The following is a 22,130-nucleotide window of genomic DNA, read 5'->3' on the forward strand; positions in this document are numbered from 1 at the left end:
GGTAGGTACTAAAGGTGTGTAAAATACCAACTTAATTACGTCAAAGTATAAAGGCAGATTTTTTGATATTTCCTTCAAAATGTTATCAGAAATGACGTCATTCATTGACAGACACCTAGTATATTGGGAGCATGCGCTGACAAACCTTTATAAAATAACGTAGGTCTGGCGTTCACTAGCTCTTAGTCTAATGTTATTTGAGTGATAATATTAACGTTTACAAATATTTAAAAAAGGATAACAATGAAATAGAAACACAAAAGTCTTTAAAAATACTTTATTTACTTCCTTATTCTATTCCTATCTAAAAAAATAATCTTTATTTCGCCGTATGATTCCCCACTTCGCACCTGAACGTCTCGTTTCCTGAAACAAAATATAAATAAATAATTTCATTGTTCTAGGTCACACAAGGTGGACCGACGACCTCATAAAAGTAGCCGGAAAGCGCTGGATGTAGACCGCTGCCAACCGGTCATTATGGAAGTCATTGCGGGAGGCCTGTGTTCAACAGTGGACGTCCTATAGAAATGATGATGATGATGATAAAGTCGCAATGAGGACTGTTTTTTATACTTAACAGTTGGCACTACTGGCGAATGACAGGACCTTACTCTATAGTGGCGCCAACTGGTGAATGCAAGTAAGATAGTCCCACCGCTTCAGCGCCACGGTAATAATATCAAACAGTATTGTAACTTCATATAAACCGACGAAACGCAGCTTTCCTTCGAATTTCAAATCTTGGGACGCGGTCGAGATCCAAAAGTTAGGAGTGTCGCGAATGTGCCGAACGGACATCGATGGCCTAGTGTTGAAAATGACTTCGTTCGTTCGTTTCAGCCAAATGACGTCCACTGCTGGACAAAGGCTTGAAAATGACTAAGGTGATTGAATTTGACTGACCGTCTTAAACGGTCAAATTTGTCAATAACTAGTCATTAACTGTCAGAAATGGTCATTTTCAGTCAGTTTGATTGAAAATGATAATTATATTGTATAAAACCAGTTTTGGCCCACGACTTCGCCCGCCTGAAATTAAAGTAACAGGTCATTAATTACTCATTATGATTAGTAGATTCAAAATTATTTGAGTATATTTTTTAAAATTAAATCTTCTAATCACAAAACAACACGCATTTTTATCCTATTCCATTTACAAAGTACTTTGTTTGTCTAAATAAAAAAAAAATACAATCACAAAGGTAGATAGAAATTCTAAGTAGACAGATGTAATTAGAATGGGTACTGTAGGTGAGCAGCCCTATCGCATGTTGTCATATGGTGACGTACCGCGGGGCTGTTGACATTTATTTCAAAAATATGGCCGAGTTGGAATACTGTATAGATAGTATTACCGTGTCAGCGCTCACCAGTTGGCGCCAGTATTAGCCACTAGCCAGTGACAGGACTTTCATTCGTTTCATTCATATACAACTAAATAACATAAGATGCGAGTGTTAAAAGTATTTTTTTACCCCTGGGCCACATTTTAGCCAAGTATTCGCGCATATATTTCGATGCTTCTTTGCATAATCTCAAGGTTTTGGTCCGCTACAGCCGCTACATGCTATCGCGAATTCGCGAATCGCATGTGTGTGGCCCAGGAGTAATAAGTCTTCTAAAAAGCGCTTTTACACCGATCTGCTGTCAACCGTACTATGCTGAGTAGATGTCGGACAAATATAAGCAAATAGATACATAATATGGATATTATAATAATATTATTATTATTACAAACATGCACTACAAACATGAAGCCAAATTATGAACGTTCGCATTTGCACCTATCGCGATTCGAACTTGCAACTGCAACTGAAGTTTCAATCCACATGCTAATATGTGCCACGTAAATAAATAGAAATAATAATACCATGCAAAGCATCCTACAAAGAAAATAAACTAAGAAAAACAAAAAAAGAAAGAAAAAAACGATAAAAATACTTATCTCCACTATACTTTTGCTTCAATACTTCAGAATAGACTTTTATAATATAATTTAACATTTAAATGGTCACCAAACAATACAATGAGCTCTTCGTCACACAAGTTACAACCTTTCTAAATAGGCAGCCAAGACTGTTCCCAAATATGGTAATTAATTGACATATTTTTTATGAGTGGCAATACGGAAGGCTCCCATAAATTTTGTATTGCAACCCAACCATGACGCCAATGTTTATAAGGCTTTTAACTCAATAAACTTTTAGTAGATATAAAAGTCTTATTTTACAATAAATTGAGAATTAATCAAATTATCAGGGCTAGAATTTTTGCATTCTTTTAGACTAGTTGTGTCTTGGAATTCAAGGCAAAAGCCCAACCCAATTTCGAAAACCCCAAAGTCGAAAATCATTTTCTAAGCAAGCTCGCTCCATCATAAGCATTTGCACCCTTCGTGAGATTATCGTGATTCAAGAGTAAAACAGAAAACACAAAAAACGAAAAACAAGAACAAACAATAGTCGTGCTAATAAGTAACGATGTTACAACAAAAGTATAAACAGAAAACACCAAAAAGAACAATCAATAGCCGGGCTTAAGCAAAAGTTAAGAAAATTGTATTAATATTGCGATGTTATAAGGCATGGCCTTTCTTATTGAAAATGCATTACAATGCGTTTTTAAAATCAATCAAGCAGTGAAGTAATTTTTTGATATAAGATCGATGCATTTAGAACAATCAATAACGTTTGAAAATGTATACAGGGTGGAATTTTGTAATGCCACCTGGAGGGAAAGTACTCTTAATACTATAGATAGAAAATTTTACTCAAAGAAAACATTCCTTTATTTTTGAAAAGAAATAGAACTGCATTCAAAGATTTCCAAAAATTTGTATGCCACACCCGGGAATCGAACCAACCAAAATTTGTTAAAAATTGCACCCTGTATTTTTATTGCATCGATCGTTAGAGTTAAGTTTATGGATGAAATCTCTCTAACAAACTTGATAAATTGAATGAAAGGAAAACCATGAAATCTTAAATTATTTTAATTATTTACAGAAAATTGTGGTATGGTAGTGAAATATCGAAAAAAATCAAAAATCTTTGAATGCAGTTCTCTTTGTTTTCAAAAATAAAGGAATGTTTTCTTTGAGAATTTTTTTCTATCTACAGTACCTATTAAGAGTACTTTCCCTCCAGGTGGCATTACAAAATTCCACCCTGTATATAAAAATGAGTTATTTTTAGGGTTTTTTATAGTGATACAACTATCACTAAATGTAAGTACTTGCATAAAAGGTGTTATATGAATGTAGCATAAGCGAAACAGCATAAAACAAATTACAACAACATAAAATACACTGAAAGTTAAATAAAAGCCTGTGAAAAACACAAATCACTCGCAAGCAGACTTCCACGTTGAAAACCTATAAAATAAGAATATTTTGTATGCATAACAAGGCAGGTATTTAATCGCAATTACACCTGAGGGCTTAGTGTGAGTCATTGCAAGGGAGCTCGTTAAAAAATATTTAAAGATTTTAGTTCTTGAAAGTTCCCGCTAGGGGCGCTGTACAATCCGTCATACATTTAATGTCACTTTTTTACGCAGTCGACATCGAATGCGTTTGACGTAAACTCACACTACGCCCCCTGTGGCCTAATTCACGTATTTTGCCAGTCAAGATCTCGCTGACGTTCAGAAGTCTTCCCATTGAAAAACACTTCTAAATCCGTATTCACAAGGGTCATTTTGATAGAACGATTACTCGATAGGATCGCAACTCGGCGTTTTGTTGTCGTTGAAGTTTTGTTACGTGAATAAGGCTACTGATGTTAAGTGAGAAGCAATCTTTCTTTTCAGCCAAATGACGTCCACTGCTGGACAAAGGCCTCCCCCAAGGTTTTCCACAATGAACGGTCCTGCGCTGCCCGCATCCAGGCTCTTCCCGCGACCTTCACCAGATCGTCGGTCCACCTAGTAGGAGGCCTGCCCACGCTACGTCTTCCAGCCCGTGGTCGCCACTCGAGAACTTTCCTGCCCCAACGGCCATCGTCTCTACGAGCTATGTGCCCCGCCCACTGCCACTTGATTTTAGCAATTCTGCGAGCTATTCACTCTTGCCTTGAAGAGGCTAGAACTGTATTTGATTCTCATTCTTATTCTTGAATACATAAAGTCTTACCTTTATGAGTGGCTACGTGCTGCCTCAGCGCCTTGATGCTGAAGAAACGCTCGTCGCACACGCGGCAGCGGTAATGGTAGTCCACCACCTGAAGGTAGATACGAAGATGTTATTTATTTATTTATTCGATTGTGGCGACGCCACTACAAAACTAGTGACCAACAGATGGCGCTGTCACTACTTCACTATGGCACACTCCGCCGCTCATACAAACCTGCATCGCGGTGACGGAGTTTTATATCCTGCCAAGTATATATAGGCAAACCAAGATGGTGTAAATTGGACCTTGGTCCCCGAGCATAACACCCGCTCGGAAGGAAGCACTAACATCTAGCTTCCTTATTGTGGTTGAGCATCATATCCCACACGATCACCAACAAGGTTACATTGAGGCTTCACAAAAGTAACTATAAAAAATGTCAATTAAAGGTGAAAACATCATGCTTTAGAGGCTAAAGCAACAGCAATAAGGGGTTAAAAACTAAAAATATTTTATTACTTAATATTACAACATTAACTGGACATTTAGGCTATAATTGATGTGGGAAAGGTATAAACATGGTTACATTAGCATCAGGTCATCACCAATCCTCAACCACAGAGGAACTGGCTATCTTACCTACAACAGGTGTGAAACGTACCTACGGCGATATCTTACGCGCAGCGTGCTTACCAGGGATGTTATGGATATCCGTAACCGTAACCGAAACGTTCGGATATCCGAAATAAAAAAATATCCGTAACCGAAACCGGTATAATAATATTCCTATATCCGTAACCGTATCCATAACCGAAACTACATATCCATAACATCCCTAGTGCTTACACCTTATGATGTAGAGACAATAGAGGTGACAGTGGCAAGCAGAAGTAACAGCAGGTTGAAAACCTGTCTATATCCTGTCTGTCCTGTACGCTGGGCTCACACACCGGGCACTTTGGACCTTATGGAGTATACAATAGGGGCTATAATAGCGTACCTTGGCGAGCGTGACAGCGATATCTCAATCGCGGCGTATTGCACCTTATAGAGCAGACAATAGAGGCGACAGTGGCACGTACGAGCAACACCAGGTTGCAAACACCTGTCCCGTACCATCGGCAACAGTGTTAACTATCCATTGCCTGTCATGTCGTCTCGTTCTATCGCAAAGAATCACCATTTGATGAGAGCGAGAGCAAAAACGGAAATGGATAGTTAACAGTGTGGCCGTGTGTATATCGAGCTCACACACCGGGCATTTTGTACCTTATGAAGTAGACTATAGAGGCGACAGTGACCTGCACATGCTTACCGGTACTTTGCACCTTATGGCACTATAAATAGAGGCGACATTCGTATCTTGGCGGGCCCCAGTGGCAATACCTCGGTCGCGGCGAATTGCACCTTATGAACTAAACAATAGAGGCGACAATCGCGTACCTTGGCGACCGCAGTGGCGATACCTCGAGCTCATCGTCACACGTCACGCGCAGCATATTACACCTTATGACATAAATAATAAAGGCGACAATCGCGTACCTTAGCGGGCCCCAGTGGCAATATCCCGGGCGCGGCGTATTGAACCTTATGACCTGAACAATAAAGGCGACAATCGCGTACATTGGCGACCGCAGTGGCGATACCGCGAGCTCATCATTGCACGTCGAGCGCGGCGTATTGCACCTTCTACTATTGACAATAAAAGCGACAATCTTCCTTACGAAGTAGACTATAGAGGCCCCAGTGGCACGCACATGCGTTTTTGCATCTTATGGACTAAACAATAGAGGCAATAGGAGCGTACCTTGGCGAGCGCTACAGGCTTTGCACCTTATAAAGAAGGCGACAGTGACCTGCACATGCTTACCGGGACTTGCACCTTATGGCATTATCAATAGAGGCGACATTCGTATCTTGGCGGGACCAGTGGCGATACCTTGGGCGCGGCGTATTGAACCTTATGAACTGAATAATAGAGGCGACAATAGCGTACCTTGGCGGGCCCCAGTGGCAATATCCCGGGCGCGGCGTATTGAACCTTATGAACTAAACTGTAGAGGCGACAATCGCGTACCTTGGCGACCGCAGTGGCGATACCTCGAGCTCATCGTCGCACGTCACGCGCAGCATATTACACCTTATGACATAAATAATAAAGGCGACAATCGCGTACATTGGCGACCGCAGTGGCGATACTCGGGCGCAGCGTATTGAACCTTATGAACTAAACAATAGAGGCGACAATAGCGTACATTGGCGACCGCAGTGGCGATACCCCAAGCTCATCATTGCACGTCGAGCGCGGCGTATTGCACCTTTTACTATTGACAATAAAAGCGACAATCTACCTTATGAAGTAGACTTTAGAGGCCCCAGTGGCACGCACACTTTTTGCACCTTATGGCATTATCAATAGAGGCGACAATAGCGTACCTTGGCGAGCGCAGCGGCGATATCCCGAGCTCATCGTCGCACGTCACGCGCAGCATATTACACCTTATGATATAAATAATAAAGGCGACAATCGCGTACCTTGGCGAGAGCAGTGGCGATACCCCAAGCTCATCATTGCACGTCGAGCGCGGCGTATTGCACCTTTTACTATTGACAATAAAAGCGACAATCTACCTTATGAAGTAGACTATAGAGGCCCAAGTGGCACGCACATGCGTTTTTGCATCTTATGGCGTTATCAATAGAGGTGACAATAGCGTACCTTGGCGACCGCAGTGGCGATTCCTCGAGCTTATCGTCACACGTCACGAGCAGCATATTACACCTTATGACATAAATAATAAAGCCGACAATAGCGTACATTGGCGACCGCAGTGGCGATTCCTCGAGCGCGTCGGCATTCTTCGGGCGCGGCGTATTGCACCTTCTACTATTGACAATAAAAGCGACAATCTACCTTATGAAGTAGACTATAGAGGCCCCAGTGGCACGCACATGCGTTTTTGCATCTTATGGACTAAACAATAGAGGCAATATGAGCGTACCTTGGCGAGCGCCACACGCTTTGCACCTTAAAAAGAACGCGACAGTGACCTGCACATGCTTACCGGGACTTGCACCTTATGACATTATCAATAGAGGCGACAATAGCGTACCTTGGCGGGACCAGTGGCGATACCTTGGGCGCGGCGTATTGCACCTTATGCTGTAAACTATAGAGGCGACAATCGCGTACATTGGCGACCGCAGTGGCGATACTCGGGCGCGCCGGCATTCTTCGGGCGCGGCGTATTGCACCTATTACTACTGACAATAAAAGCGACAATCTACCTTATGAAGTAGACCAGGGTTTCCCAATTTTTTTTTGCCAAGGAACCCTAATTGATTATACTTTTCCTAGCGGAACCCCCGTACTAATCCGCCCGCACGCCCTGCCCCTCCCTTGTGCGTAAACAAGTCGGTGCGAGCGAACAATGTCGGTCACGAAACGTGGGATAATATTTTTTACGGAACCCTTGCGGCCTTTCCACGGAACCCCAGGGTTCCGCGGACCACCATTCGGGAACCGCTGAAGTAGACTATAGAGGCCCCAGTGGCACGCACACTTTTTACACCTTATGACATAAATAATAAAGGCAACAATCGCGTACCTTGGCGAGCGCGGCGGCGATTTCCTTCGCGCGTCTTCGAACATCAGGCGCGTTGTGCGCGCGCACGTGTGTTAGAAGGTTATACACGCTGACGCTGCCGCGGCCGCAGATAGGGCACTTTAACGCCTCTGAAAATGATAATAATGGGCTTCTGAATATAAATAATCTAGGCAAGATATGTTTGAAAGAAAGAAAAATTTGGTTCAGCTTCAAATTGTGATACCCAAAGTAGCTAAAGCCTGGTCCGTGAGCACGTAGAATCCCGTCCAATGACCCCAAGCTGCCCATCCTTGTCGCTCGCACGTAATTATGTTGCTGTCGCGCTCGCACAGTCGCGACAGCAATATAATTAGGCGCGAACAATAAGGATGGGTAGCTTGGGGTCATTGGACGGGATTCTACGTGCTCACGGACCAGGCTTTACACGTCTTGGAATAAGGTAGTGCTGTTAACTTTTTGGCCACTTTGGAGGTCACGACGAACTATTTGACGCTGACTGTACCATTATAAAAAAGCAACTTAAGAACAAAACAAAATTATTGCACGAAATTGCACAAAGAGCATGTTAGAGACACTGGTATTCTGTAGACACCATGAGAGGGCCGCGTGGCTCATAGCGAATCAATAAAATACAGTAATTTTTTATTTTCATACAAAATAAATTTTATAAAATTTGATTTGTATGAAAATTAAAATAATTAAAATGAAAATATCAATTTTCTGTCTTCACCATACCATTTATATGCATATGTTAACATGGGCTAGTGTTGGCTCATATACCCATTTATCTAACACCCTGTATATTTGATGTTTCTTAAATCTAAAGTAAGATTATTTTTAGTCGCGGAGGAAATGCTTTTCTGAAAAGGACGGGGTATACCCATTAAAACCTCCGCGGCGTTCCGTCATCGCCCGAGTGGCGGTGTCGCGAGTATCCGGCCGTTGCCTTAGACTTCCGCGACAAAATCTAAAATCATCATCATCATTTCAGCCATAGGACGTCCTCTGCTGAACATAGGCCTCCCCCAATGCTTTCCATGTTGATCGATTGGTAGCGGCCTGCGTCCAGCGCTTCCCGGCTACCTTAACGATGTCGATGTCGAAATCTAAGAGAAGATGGGGCAACCCATCGTAACTTAAACTTCTGATATCAAAAAAGACATACGCTCGTATTCACAAACGATGCTTGCTTATGTGAAGAAGCAAATCGAACGCGCAGCGTTGAATAGAGCTCTGTGATTGGTTCGTGTGCCACCCTGTGCGTCGACGCGCACTGTGAAAACTAAAAAACTAAAACTCAGAAACTCATTTATTTCTAAGGTAAGTAGGCTTTAAAAAAGCACTTTTACACGTCCCAGTATTAACCCTACCACTGCTTCAGGACAATAAATGGGCCAGTGCTGAGAAGAAGCAGCGCAAGAAACTCAGACACTATTGTCAGCCTCTTTTTCAAAGGTTTACAGGTTTTCAAAATACATAGTTATAAATATTTATGCGAGCTAGGCAGTTACGCATCCCAAACATTTTTATCTTTTAAATAATCATCGACTTTATAGTAGCCCTTTTTCATTAAGGTACTTTTAATATGTGCTTTGAATTTATGAATGGGTAGTTCTACAACAGTTTGTGGTAATTTATTAAATAATTTAATACATTTCCCCATAAATTAATTCCCATCTTATGCAGTCTGAAATTTGGAACGGCAAGTTTATTATTTATGTGAGTATTTTTTTACCTCATAGTAAAGTTTTTTAATACGGGCGATAGAATACTCACTGTCTTCGTTCTTCTTGGCGCCGCGCCACGAAGTCTGGTAGCAGGGCGCGCACACCTTACACACCACGATCTCCTTCAGAGACTTCTTGGGCTCATCCTCGCCTTCAGCTGTGACTTTGTTCGGACTGCAATACAAACATTTATGTGTTACTAACTGTGCCTGCGGCTTTGTATGCGTGAAAATAGTTTGAATGACATTTTTTTTTACTGCTCCACCATCCCTGTTGGCTGTATTGTGATGTTTTATAGCTTAAAGCCTATCTCGATAAATGGGTAAACACGAAAATAATCTTTCAAAACTGACCAGTGAGATCAAGCACACATATTTTTTCAAATTGAATTGAATTTTTAAATGAGATCAAGCACACATTTTTTTTCAAATTGCATTGAATTTTGAAATTGAAGCACACATATTACTCTGCAGCATTATAATCTTACTAATATTATACTATGCGAAAGTTTGTATGGATGTCTGGATGATTGTTACTCTTTCACGCAAAAACTAGTAAACGGATTTTGATGAAACTTTACAAATTCAAATTCAAATTCAAATTCAAATTCAAATTATTTATTTGCAGAATGTGGTACATTAGATGTTACATAATGAAATGGAGCAGGATACAGCATTATTGTTTATAACCCAGAATAACATATACAGTCTTATTCATAAAAATCCTCTAAAATAGGTTTAAAACACTCATTAGTTAAAATGCTCATTAGTGCTAATAAACCTTTTATAAAATTATCTATTCATAAACGTTCAATATACCCATTTTAGTTATCTTCTCGCTAAAAGACATTTTAGCGTTGTTATGTTTTCGTTCTGATGAATCCATAGATAAAAATGCCAAAACCAAGGGCCCACGGCCCAAAAAAAAAGTTTAACGTCACTTATGACATAATGACAATGACATTTGTTTGTTGTTTGTCATTATTGCTTGTGTTGTGTTTCGTGCAGCAGAGGTGCTTCGTGGTATTTTTGCAAAGAAAATTGTATTGCATAATAGAAATAAACATGGAAAACGAAAAAAATAAAAAGAACCTGTCGCCACCTTACAGCAATGTCTATTATTTTTAGTTCGGCATCACAAGTTACTTGTACGTTCATAGAGTAATATCCTTTTCTGTTAATACACCACTAAATTTTTATCACCGAAAAAAAAAATTCTGGGTAATGAGTTATTGATACTGATCCCATTTGTGCAAAAAAAAGAAGTTAAATAAAGTGACTCAAAATTTCCTCCTAAAATTGGTAATTTATGGACACACGCGACGATAGCACTATTTACGTACGATAATGTAACACTTATTAGAATTCAAAATGGTCTAAGTTAGCTAAGTATGTAATAATAATAAAATGACCTACCTACATGTGTTAAATTTTCTGAATGCCTACTGTTTGCGGATGATCTCAAACTTTGTTTGGGTGTCTCCAGTGTTCCAGACGCTATAGCATTACAAAGCGACATTGATGCGGTATTAGAATGGAGTGTCGTCAATCGTTTAGCATTTAATACTGACAAGTGTAAAGTAATAACTTTTTCACGTAAACGTTCTCCATTGAATAATAATTATTATTTAAATGACACTCCGTTGGAAAGAGTTAATGACATACGAGACCTAGGTTTAATGTTAGATTCTAAGTTGGACTTTCACGAACATGTGACAAAAATTTGTAAAATGACTAGTAAGATATTAGGGTTTGTTATAAGGACGTCTGCTCAATTTGACGATATTAGGGTAGCTAAGATATTGTATAGCGCATACGTCCGTAGCAAGCTTGAGTATGGTTCTATCATTTGGGATCCTTACGAGGATAAATATGCCTTGATGATAGAAAAAATTCAACGCAAGTTTGCTCGCTGGCTGTATAAAAAGAGATACGGATATTACCCTTACTTGTAGCCGTCCTTGTTTGTCTCTGGCATGGTAGATTTGGAAACTCTCAAGTTTAGGAGGATAATGTCCAGTATAGTCTACTATCTGTCGATTATACATGGTAAAATTGAAAGTCCCCAGATAGTAGCAAAAGTAGGCTTATTAGTGCCCACGCGAATACCACGGGACGAAAACGGGATTATTGAACCGCGTCGCCGCCCTAGGCTGCTACACCGGCCGGTCACGCGCACCACTCGCGCAGCGAACGCGCCTTCTACCCGCGCACTACGTTTAATCGGGGACTTGGTTGCTCAGCACGACGATATCGATATATTTGCCGACCGCTTGGGTACAATATTAGTATTAATTTATAGACTTTTGTGTAATTAATAACTATATGGACATTAATACTAATATCTGGACATATAATATTTAATATTTATTCTTATTATGTAGGTAATATGACATTCTAAGACAATTATTTATGTATTTAATTTTTGATTTTATTTGACTGATTTGTTATCGTTTTACTTGACAATTGTATTTGACATTATTAATTGATATTATTTGCACGATTGTACCTATAACCACTATAACTTGTTGGCGCGTTGGATTTTCTGTAAGCCTTCAAGCAGCCTTCTAGAATAAATAAATAAATAAATAATAACACTGGAAGCGTGGTGGAGGCGTGAGCGAGACAGACAGATCGATGCAACGTGCGAGCGCGTACGACTACTCTAGCGAGCAGCGGAGTGACAAAGCTGTGACGCGTAAAATACGGACTAAAGAAAATTTAATAAAAAAATTAACTTTATGAAAAACATTTCTTTTTCTTTTGCTTTAAATATTTCACACGTTTCTACATAACCTGTTAAAATTTTTTCGGTGATAAAAATTTTGTAGTGTATAATATTGACCTGCGTCACCACCATCTTTCTTTATTTTTATATGGGTGCAATCAATACACCACAAGACAGAAAGAAATCACCGTATATTGTAAAATTCCCTTATTACTTTACTAACTTTATAAACCTTGCAAATAGCCACACGAAAAAGAGGATGACAACTGTAGCAAGCCTCAAGTCAAAACGGTTCAGACTCATCTGTGGTTCGGACCGGACGCAAAAAAATCAGCTGTTGCACATTTGTCGGCCATATTTATCTTTATTAGAGGTTTAAAGTAGGGTCGACCCTATTATAAGTTACGAAGCGGCTATTGAATACTTGCAAAGCTTTTTAGCGGTATATGACGTTTATGAATAATACTTTTCGGGATTTTTACTATAACAAGCTAATAAACCTATTTTAACTTTTTATGAATAAGACTGATAAGCTATAATTTATGATGATCTGTGACAAACTAAAATTCACGCGGATGAAGCCGTGGGTAAATATTAGTATAGAAGTATAGATCATGTAGTTTAACCCTTCAAGTACCAGAGAATTAAGACATAATAGAAATCAATTTGTTACTGCAGTCTCATGTAATCACTTAGGTTACTTATTTTCTAAGTTATTAAATCAATAACCACTTACTCAGTGAGAAACTTGTAAACAGCCGATACTTTTTCCCGTGGCTTGTAAACGACAAGAACATTTCCATCTTTGTGATCCTCCTTCGTCAATATGGTTTCGTTTATATGACGGAACTTGGAAGAATGTTTCGAAATGTGAAACGACTTGAGCATCTTCTTCTCACGGTATTTCGGTAGAATGCTCTGGAAAATCTCAGATTTTTTAACTCCGTCTTCGTTTTCAATGCATATTTTGCTCCACACTGCTGTTTCTTGTTTCCCTGAAACGTGTCATAATATTTTTTGGAATCAATATGAGCACTAACAACAAAACAAAAAGAACTATATTAATTGTTAACTTTGTAAGCTTTCCTTTAAAAATATAAATCTCTGGTGCAGTCAGGTAAAAAGAGAGTTCAAAATAAACTAGGGATTATTATTTAATCATCACAATTATTATTATTTTGTATGAAAGTTAAATACTATTCTCATAATAGTTTAGCAAATCCGACTGCCACTTTCTGAAAAACGTAATTCACAATCACAATACAATATTTTTAGCTACAGAAATTATTCACCACGAACCTGTTTCTTTATGAACCACATTCCGAAGCACGACCGAGCGTGCAGAGCTCTTGACCGCCCCTTTCTCTGGCCGCAGCACAGTGCTGGCCGTCTTGAAGTGCTCCAAACACATGTTATTCCAATTCCTGACCCTTTGTAGATCATTCTTCGAATTAACAATCGCTCGTACAGGAAGACACAGCGGATCATCGTAATCAGGGATCCTAATATCCAGTTTCTTGCGGGCATTTATGTCATTAATGGCTATAGCTCTCTTACCAGTGCTAGTTATGAATGTGTTAACCGGCAAACAGGTTAGTGGTTTCGGACGAGTTTGCTTCTTCGTTGGAATATTCAGAGGTTTCTTCTTGTTTTTCTTAACCTCTATAGCGTGCAGATCCTCGCGGGGATCGTAATCCGAATCGTCGTCATCGTTCCTCTTGCGTTTCCGTTTTCGCTCCAATTCTCGTTCCACCAACAAACTTCGGTCTTCAGTGCTTCTGACGACTTGTTTTAAATGTTTTAAATTGGAAATATTATGCGGTTGCACACACTGCTGGACTATGTCAGCATCTTCATCCAAGTATTCTATCTCACAATCCGCGTCCGACATTTTAATTTTATTTTACAATATTAAATGTACGTAAACAATATTGTTTAAATTGAAAACCGAAAATAAATTAATTTTCTGACATTTCATTTTTGACTACTACAGATTAAAAAGTAATTTGAGATTATACAGTTATACAGCAATCGTTCATAAATTAAATCCATAGACGAACTCTATGATGGCTATAATCCTCTATGTTTGAAACCCTACAAAAAAAACTGTTTTTTTACAAATCTATTGGTGGCGCTAGTAACTACTGTTAACCATTGTTAACCTTTATTTTAAATTCTATTTTTATGCATTAAATCACGTCATATTAAAATTGCAGGAAAACCTAAGAGACAGACATAGCCCACAGAATTGCTAAATAAAGGCAGCAGGTGGGGCACATAGCTCGTATATTAAATAGCAGCTGATGGCCTCTGGGGCAGAAAAGTTCTGGAGTGGCGACCACGGGCCGTAAGACGCAGTGTGAGCAGGTGAGCCGACGATCTAATCATATATAGTGATCTGTGGATCTAATGAGGGTCGCGGGAGGTGCCTGGATGCGAGCAGCGCAGCGCAAGACTGGTCATCGTGGAAGTCCTTGGTCCGACTTGGCCTTTGTCCAACCAACAGTGACTGTGGACGTCATTTCGCTGAAACGGATGAACATTTCTTTTTCATTGTAAATAAATAAGTTCTAACAAACATCAAAATTAAATAAATAAATAAATAAATAAATCTTTGGACAATTTCACACAGCGCCAGCTAGCCCCAAAGTAAGCAACTTAATGCTTGTGTTATGGGTGCTAGCTTAACGGATATACTACTTATATACTTTTTTTTTAAATACATAAATATTATACATAGTCACACCCAGACCCGTCACAGAAATTAAAATTCATCATTTCAATTTCTGCCCGGCCGGGAATCGAACCCGGGACCTCTCGGCAAAATTAAAATCTCAAAATCGAAATCAGTTATCTTTATTTGTGTAGACTAATTAAATCAGTACCTACTTACAAATCGTCAATTGCTCTTATACATGTCTCATACTTTGATGATAAACATTTGGTAAGTGCTGAGAAGAAGGGCCTCAACAAACTCAGTTACCACTGTCTGCCGGTTTAAAAATATAAAAAAGTAGGAAGTTACAACTTACAACGATCAGAAGCAAGTTACTTACCATGCGTTCCGAAGGTGGCCTTAAGACTCTCATCTAGCACGAGACCGCGTGGCAGTTTTAAATAATATTTCTTTAGTGCCGTGCTGCTTGCATCTAACTTGCCCTACCTTGTACCTGGAAGATCCAAAACGTGATGATCAAAATTGTTTTCTGATTATGATTAGGTAGGTTTTAGGTGTTAAAGTAATAGTAATATAGAAAAAAAATGTATGAATATTTTTTTTTACTTCCTACATAAACATACTTCAGCCTAGAATTTCCCATTGTACTTAATATTGTAATAATGTTGTATGATTTTGTCCTTGAAATATTTAAGTATTACCAAATTAACCGTTAAAATTAGTGTCCGAAATACCAATAACGCAAGAGAACATAATCCCAAAAATGGTAATGTGCGTAGTTTAGTTGTGGCTGTAAAGCTAGTGCTACACGACTATTCATTTGCTTAGGTACATAAAGGGTGTATTTGCAATCAGTGTCCAAATTTTTAGTGGCGACTCAGAATCAGTAACTTAATCGATTTACGTTAAGGAAACATAAGTAAATTATTTTTTCATATTTAATTATTTTTACACGTGGATAATTTAAGTTACTTCGTTCATAGAAAAATACGTTCACATAAGTAGGTAATAGTATGTAACTGCAAAGCTTAATAGACATATTTTTTAGCGAAAAATACCTCGACTAAAAAAAATAAGTTAAGTAAATTGGATACTGTTTACAAAATCACCCTGTATATGGTACCTTGACCTTCGTCACCGGGGGCTACGGTATACCTAATGCTAAATACCTATTTAAATTATTTAAGTAGTTTAACATTTTATTAAATGTTTATATCTATAATAAATATGTAGGTAGGTATACTACATTAAGCTAAATCACAGATAATAAATCTTTACTTTAACTGATTAAACATTCTTAACTCATAAAATCTTAAACAATATAATATTATTATAGTGTTTAATTTAATTCGTTAACTCTTTAGTGGTCTTTTTAACATACTTACCTACTGAAATGTTTGTATTTTGTAATTTTGTGGTGAGATAAGGAATATTATTATTTTCCGTGAATTGTTAACATCCTATTATTTATGAGTAACCTTAACCATAATTATCATAATAATTTAAACGTTTCCCTATCAGCTTAATTTAATTTATTTACAGTTGGAAACTCTTGGTAACTGGTACTTTTTAGTTTCACGAAAGTGCAGTTCAAATAAAAATGGGGTGTGTAGTTAATAATATTATAGTGAAGTATATTTTGCTTGCCGTTAATACGTTATACTCTGTAAGTAATAATCTCCACGTTCATTTATATCATATTTTATAAATATTAATAAATTGACAGTACTTAAACGCTTAATTTACCAAATTAATGCAAAGTTACATAAATTAACTTAAGTACTTTATTCTAATATACGAGTATTTTATAAATCAAGTAATAAAATTGTGTTGTTAAGTTGTATCTTCATAATAATATTTGTTTTGTAATTTTGTTTAAAGACGCAAGTAGGTATGCCAATTGTTTGAACTTTCAGATATTGGGTATTGGAGTAATAGCGATTGGTGCACTGTTACTGGCGTACCAGTCTGAAATTGAGATATTGATCGCGCACAAATATTCCCTGGATGTTTATCGCGGTGTATCGATTGTGGTCATCGTCTGCGGATGCTTTTTGTTTTTTGTAGCCCTTTTTGGTTGCTGTGGAGTTATAGCAGAAAATCCACGTCTTCTTTTAGGGGTAAGTACTTACGTTACCATAGCTGGGCATTAACTCGTTAATCCGTTAATCGTTAATTAACGAAGTTAACATTTCTATTAACGGATTAACTTGTAAGTTAACCATAAAAAATGTTAACGGACTCGTTAACTTCCGTTAAATTATCCTAAGTCCGTTAATCGTTAATCCAGTACTTACTATTTACCAAAAAGATACAGCAGGCACGCTGAATAATACTAGAAAAACGCGTTCTGACAAGTACGTTCGGGCTTCCAGAACTTCCAGAACCCAAAACAACAGTTTTTGTAACCAGAACGAGACTATATAAAAAATGATATTTTTTTATTTATTTACAAGCTTTATATTGACATCACTTGTAAGCATGTGTGGGACAAATCTTGCAACTGAATTTAAGACCAGTTCTCAACCGATTGAGCTGAAATTTGGTATACTTATGTAAGTACGATGAAAATGCAATGTTATGGTACCATTAAGCTGGTCTGATGATGGAGTCAGGAGGTGGCCATAAGAACTCCTAAATGAAACGGCGGCATCGCATCGAATTTGGGCTCGTGGGATTTGTCTTTTCGAGCACTTTAGTACTAGATGATGTCCAGGGTCCTGATGATGGGAGTCAGGAGGTGGCCATAGGAATTCCTAAACGAAATGGTGGAAAGTTATCGAGTTTGGGTTTGTTGGATTTGTCTTTTCGAGCATTTTGGTGCTAAATTGTATTGTAATGGAACCAAGGCTCTGAGATTGAGATACTTTAGACTAAAAGCTAGTGAACGCCAGACCTTCGTCATTTTATAAAAGCTGAGTTTATCAGCGTATGCTCCCAATACGTATAGGTTAGAATGTTGGTGGATTATGAAGTTAGGGTCATCGTTGCTTTGGAAGCTATCCTAAAAAAACTGTCAGTTGGAACTGTCAAAACTGTGTGGCTGATGTCGAAACAACTTCTAATCATTGCCCAAATATTAAACATAAAAATCAGATTTTTTGGTATAACGTAAGTAGAATTACAGTCTATTGAATATACAGAAAAAGCCACCGCAAAAGTTAGGCTTATGTACCATACGAGTATACCATAAAAGCTGATTTTTATATAAAATATTAGGGCAATAATAAGAAGTAGTTTCCTCATCAGCCAGACAGTTTTGACAGTTCCAACTGACAGTTTTTTTAGGATAGCTGCTATAGCCACGATGACCCAAGCTTCATGATTCACCAACATTCTATCCTATATTGGGAGCATACGCTGACAAACTTTCAGCTTTTATAAGATGACGTAGGTCTGGCGTTCACTAGCTCTTATTCTACTACTAAAAAGTGTAAAATAAAATTATAATAATAAAATACTTTTTTAAAAACAAGCTTTTATTCTGAAATGCAGTTGTTACTAAATAGAAAAAAAAAATTGTATGCAAGGTTCAAATAATTTCGAAAGCTTGTAGCGCAAACATAAAAGAGGAATAAGTTCCGTGCGCGATACAAGCTTTCGAAATTATTTGAACCTTGGATACAATTTTTTTTTCGTGTGTTAACGGATTAACGATTAACGTTAACTTGCGTTAAATCTTGCTAAATGTAACGTTTTAACGTATAACGAAGTTAATTTTTTTATTAACGGTTTAACGATTAACGAAGTTAACTATTTGATTAAGGGTGCCCAGCTATGTACGTTACCAACGAATCCTGTTTCCTGTAAGCCTACATTATTTTGATGATTTTCTTCCTGAAAAGTTTTGATAATTAATTTGTTAAGTTTTTAAAACGACTAAATTCTCAATTCAGTATTGTGTTACGGTCAATGTAATAAATGTGAAAATTATGCATAATCGCCGGTTATTATGAATAATTACCTCATGATTTGGTAAATGTGATTAATATGAGGTCGTTTGTGTGTGTGTATAAAACTAAATAGGCGGCTTAGCGGCCCCGCCGCACCTTAACCTATTTTACACTTTAAATCAAAACGTTATGGGCATCATGGAAAAGTAATATTATGCAAGAAACATTCCAAACTCATATGCCAAATTATATTAATACCTATAATTATGATATCAAAACGTTCAAAAATTTTGGCTGTACAAGAGCACGTACACAAAATGTTGTTCTCTTTTATTTGTTAGTACCTACTAAGCTTGAATTATTAAATAATCATTGTTAAATGTTATTATTTTATCACTTTTACCGCGACTGTCAGTAATTATTCACAATAACCAGTTATTATTCATAATTTTCAATTTATCACATTAACCGTAACATATTATGCATAAAGTAGTTACCTACTGTATGGTTAAGGTAGAATATAATTATTATTCACAATCAATATTATCATTTCCAATATACAGGGTGTTAGGTAAATGGGTATATGAGCCGACACTAGCCCATGTTAACATGGTCATTTATGGTAATTATGGTGAAGTCAGAAAATTGATATCTTCATTTTTAATTATTTTAACTTTCATACAAATCGGATTTTATGAAATTTATTTTGTATGAAAATAAAAAAAAATTAAAATGATGATAATTATCAAAAGACAATTCCGGAAATTGGCGTCTTTTTTTTTTCGCGCGGCCATCGACCAAATTTTGTTTTTTGATTACAAAATAGTGTAATAAACCAAACTTACTATGACATGTATACCTCTAAACTCAGTCTGAACTGAGTTACGAGCATTAGAAGTTTGATGATTTTCATAATTATATTTGCTTTTTGCGCGCAAGTTTTGTAAGAAATTGCAACAAAATAGTGACATTGTATGTGTGAACAAAATACCAGACATCAGTATGCAGCAGAATCAGCTCAATAAAAAAATAGCGCAATATTTTGTTGCAATTTCTTACAAAACTTGCGTGCAAAAAGCAAATGTAGTATGAAAATCATCAAACTTCTAATGCTCGTAACTCAGTTCAGACTGAGTTTAGAGGTATACATGCCATAGTAAGTTTGGTTTATTACACTATTTTGTAATCAACAAACAAAGTTTGGTCGATGGCCGCGCGAAAAAAAAAAAGACGCCACCTTCCATACAAAATCTGGCATTGCCATTTCTGACTTCACCATACCATTTATATGATTATGTTAACATGGGCTAGTGTCGGCTCATATTATTATATCCATTTACCTAACATCCTGTAGATTGTACTATGCAACTTGTGGTCAGATCAGAAATAATTGGTTTTTACTTTTTTAGTTTTCTGGGATTTAGATGTACCTGTGTGTACATGTAAGTACCTAACATGATTGTTTGTTTCAGTTCGCGTTATTTATGACAATATTACTGGCCGCTAAGATTTATGTGGTTGTAAAAATATGTAGCCCAACGTTCAAAGAATCAGTCGTAGGTAAACTGGATAATGCATTGGCACGTGATCCCAAAGCACAAATTCATTTAATTGAAAGTGGGGTAAGTAATCATCATAATCATACCTAATACTTACTGTTATTTTTATTCTTGAAGAGGGTCTGGTAATGGCCCATTATTACTTATCGGGTAAAACTACAGTATTAGTAAATAACGTGTAAATAATTGAAATATATTCTTACCATCCAGTTAAAATGTTGCGGGACCATGGGTTCGGAATCATATGAAAAACTGAATATAACAATACTGCCAACAACTTGCTGCCCTACCGAAACGCAATTCTTCAGAACCCGACCAAGACCATGTTTCAAAGAAAACGCCTACAATGGATGCCTAAAAATATTTATTAATGCACTCTACTATGCTGTTTTGACATTTATAATCATCGAGGTAAATATTATTTATTTTGTTGTGAAAGGGGTAGACGATAAGTTTTTATATTGTTAATTATTTCAAACAAAAAAGTTCATTAATACTTACCTGTAATAATCACTCTTGATATTTTGAAACATTGGAACTGCCAATATTATTAATGAACTCGACTATACAACCTACCTACAGACTAAGTAGTTAGCTTCAAAATATTTTCGTAGTTTTATAGTCCTCTTTTACGTTACTTGAACTATGTACATCACATCACATGACGATATTTTTAAGCTCTGAAAATAAGACTTGAGATTAAAAACAGCTTTTGATTTCAGGCTGTCGGCGTGATTTTCGCTTCGTGCCTGATCTGCGACCTAAATGCAGGGAGAAAATAAAAATAATTATTGACATCCTTATGACTATTGATATAATAATAATTGATAACCCGCTTGGGACCAACATTGGATTAAAAATGATAGCATTAAATTTCTATTAAAATAAATAAAAGAAGTTTTATTTTCTATGCCTACTAACTAGGACATTCAACAAGGAAGTAATAGGTAGTCCGTATTTTTTATGATTTTAGTTTAACGGCGATCTTTACCTTTTACACTGAAAAAAATGTTTAGTTACTGCTTACACAACAAAAGTGACCATCGAACTAAGTGTTAACTATAACCAAACTAAGTCTAGCTCACTACAGAATTATTTACACAACATTTTGTTCCTCGTAACCAAAGTGTTTGGTGGTCACTTTTGTTGTGTAAACAGTAACCAAACATTATTTTCAGTGTACCTGCAAATATCTTGGCACACCGTGACAGTGAATTACCCATTGCCCAGCTTTCAATGGCTCCTATCAAAACTACAGGTAGGTAAGGTAATCTAGGGCCACAAAATATATTATGGCACCGTAAGTGCCTACTTCAAATTATCTAGAAATGCAAATATTTACGTTTAGTAGCGATAAGTCGTTACTAATTGCATTGTTATGTTTTTCCATTATTCAGAAACGAATATCTAGATACAGCAGGGTATAAAAAGCTTATAATTATTATGACTACTGGAATGTTCGTTTAAACAAAAATAATTTTGGCAAAGTTTTAATAAAACATGATGATGTTCGTTGATCAAAACTAGGTTATAGGTATTCTACCAGAATCTCATGGCATAAAAATAATAATAAAAAAATGAGATTTTCGTATGGCAATGTCTATTGTCTATATTATTTTATTTTTAAGTTATTTAGGTTTTATAATGCTGTTTAGTTAAATTATAGGGGTACTTACCCCTATTCTTACTGGTAGATACCATGCCGATGTTATTGATTTTTGCTTCTCCTAATTTATACTCATTCTCTTCATGAACTTCTCAAAAACTCTATAAAAATTAATTATGTTGGTAGTATAGTATATTTTTATTACTTTACATATTAAT

At 37.1% G+C, this 22,130-nt stretch overlaps 1 protein-coding gene and 1 long non-coding RNA gene across 2 annotated transcripts; one reads left to right on the forward strand and one right to left on the reverse strand.

The window, feature by feature from the left end:
- Positions 1 to 263: 263 nt before the first annotated feature.
- LOC135083456 (uncharacterized) lies at positions 264 to 14,161 on the reverse strand. Its single transcript, XM_063978198.1, has 6 exons — positions 13,477 to 14,161; positions 12,914 to 13,172; positions 9,500 to 9,624; positions 7,724 to 7,851; positions 4,136 to 4,223; positions 264 to 366 (listed from the first exon to the last, which is right to left on the reverse strand). Exons 1-6 carry the CDS (start codon positions 14,066 to 14,068, stop codon positions 320 to 322), a joined length of 1,239 nt encoding a protein of 412 aa, XP_063834268.1. The 5' UTR covers positions 14,069 to 14,161; the 3' UTR covers positions 264 to 319.
- Positions 14,162 to 16,235: 2,074 nt separating this feature from the next.
- On the forward strand, positions 16,236 to 21,168 carry LOC135083284 (uncharacterized). Its single transcript, XR_010259563.1, has 5 exons — positions 16,236 to 16,520; positions 16,771 to 16,974; positions 20,220 to 20,369; positions 20,517 to 20,717; positions 21,029 to 21,168. It is a non-coding gene; the product is annotated as an uncharacterized LOC135083284 (long non-coding RNA).
- Positions 21,169 to 22,130: the final 962 nt, after the last annotated feature.

This window comes from Ostrinia nubilalis, chromosome 23 (genome assembly GCF_963855985.1).
Source record: "Ostrinia nubilalis chromosome 23, ilOstNubi1.1, whole genome shotgun sequence".
Taxonomy (NCBI): domain Eukaryota; kingdom Metazoa; phylum Arthropoda; class Insecta; order Lepidoptera; family Crambidae; genus Ostrinia; species Ostrinia nubilalis.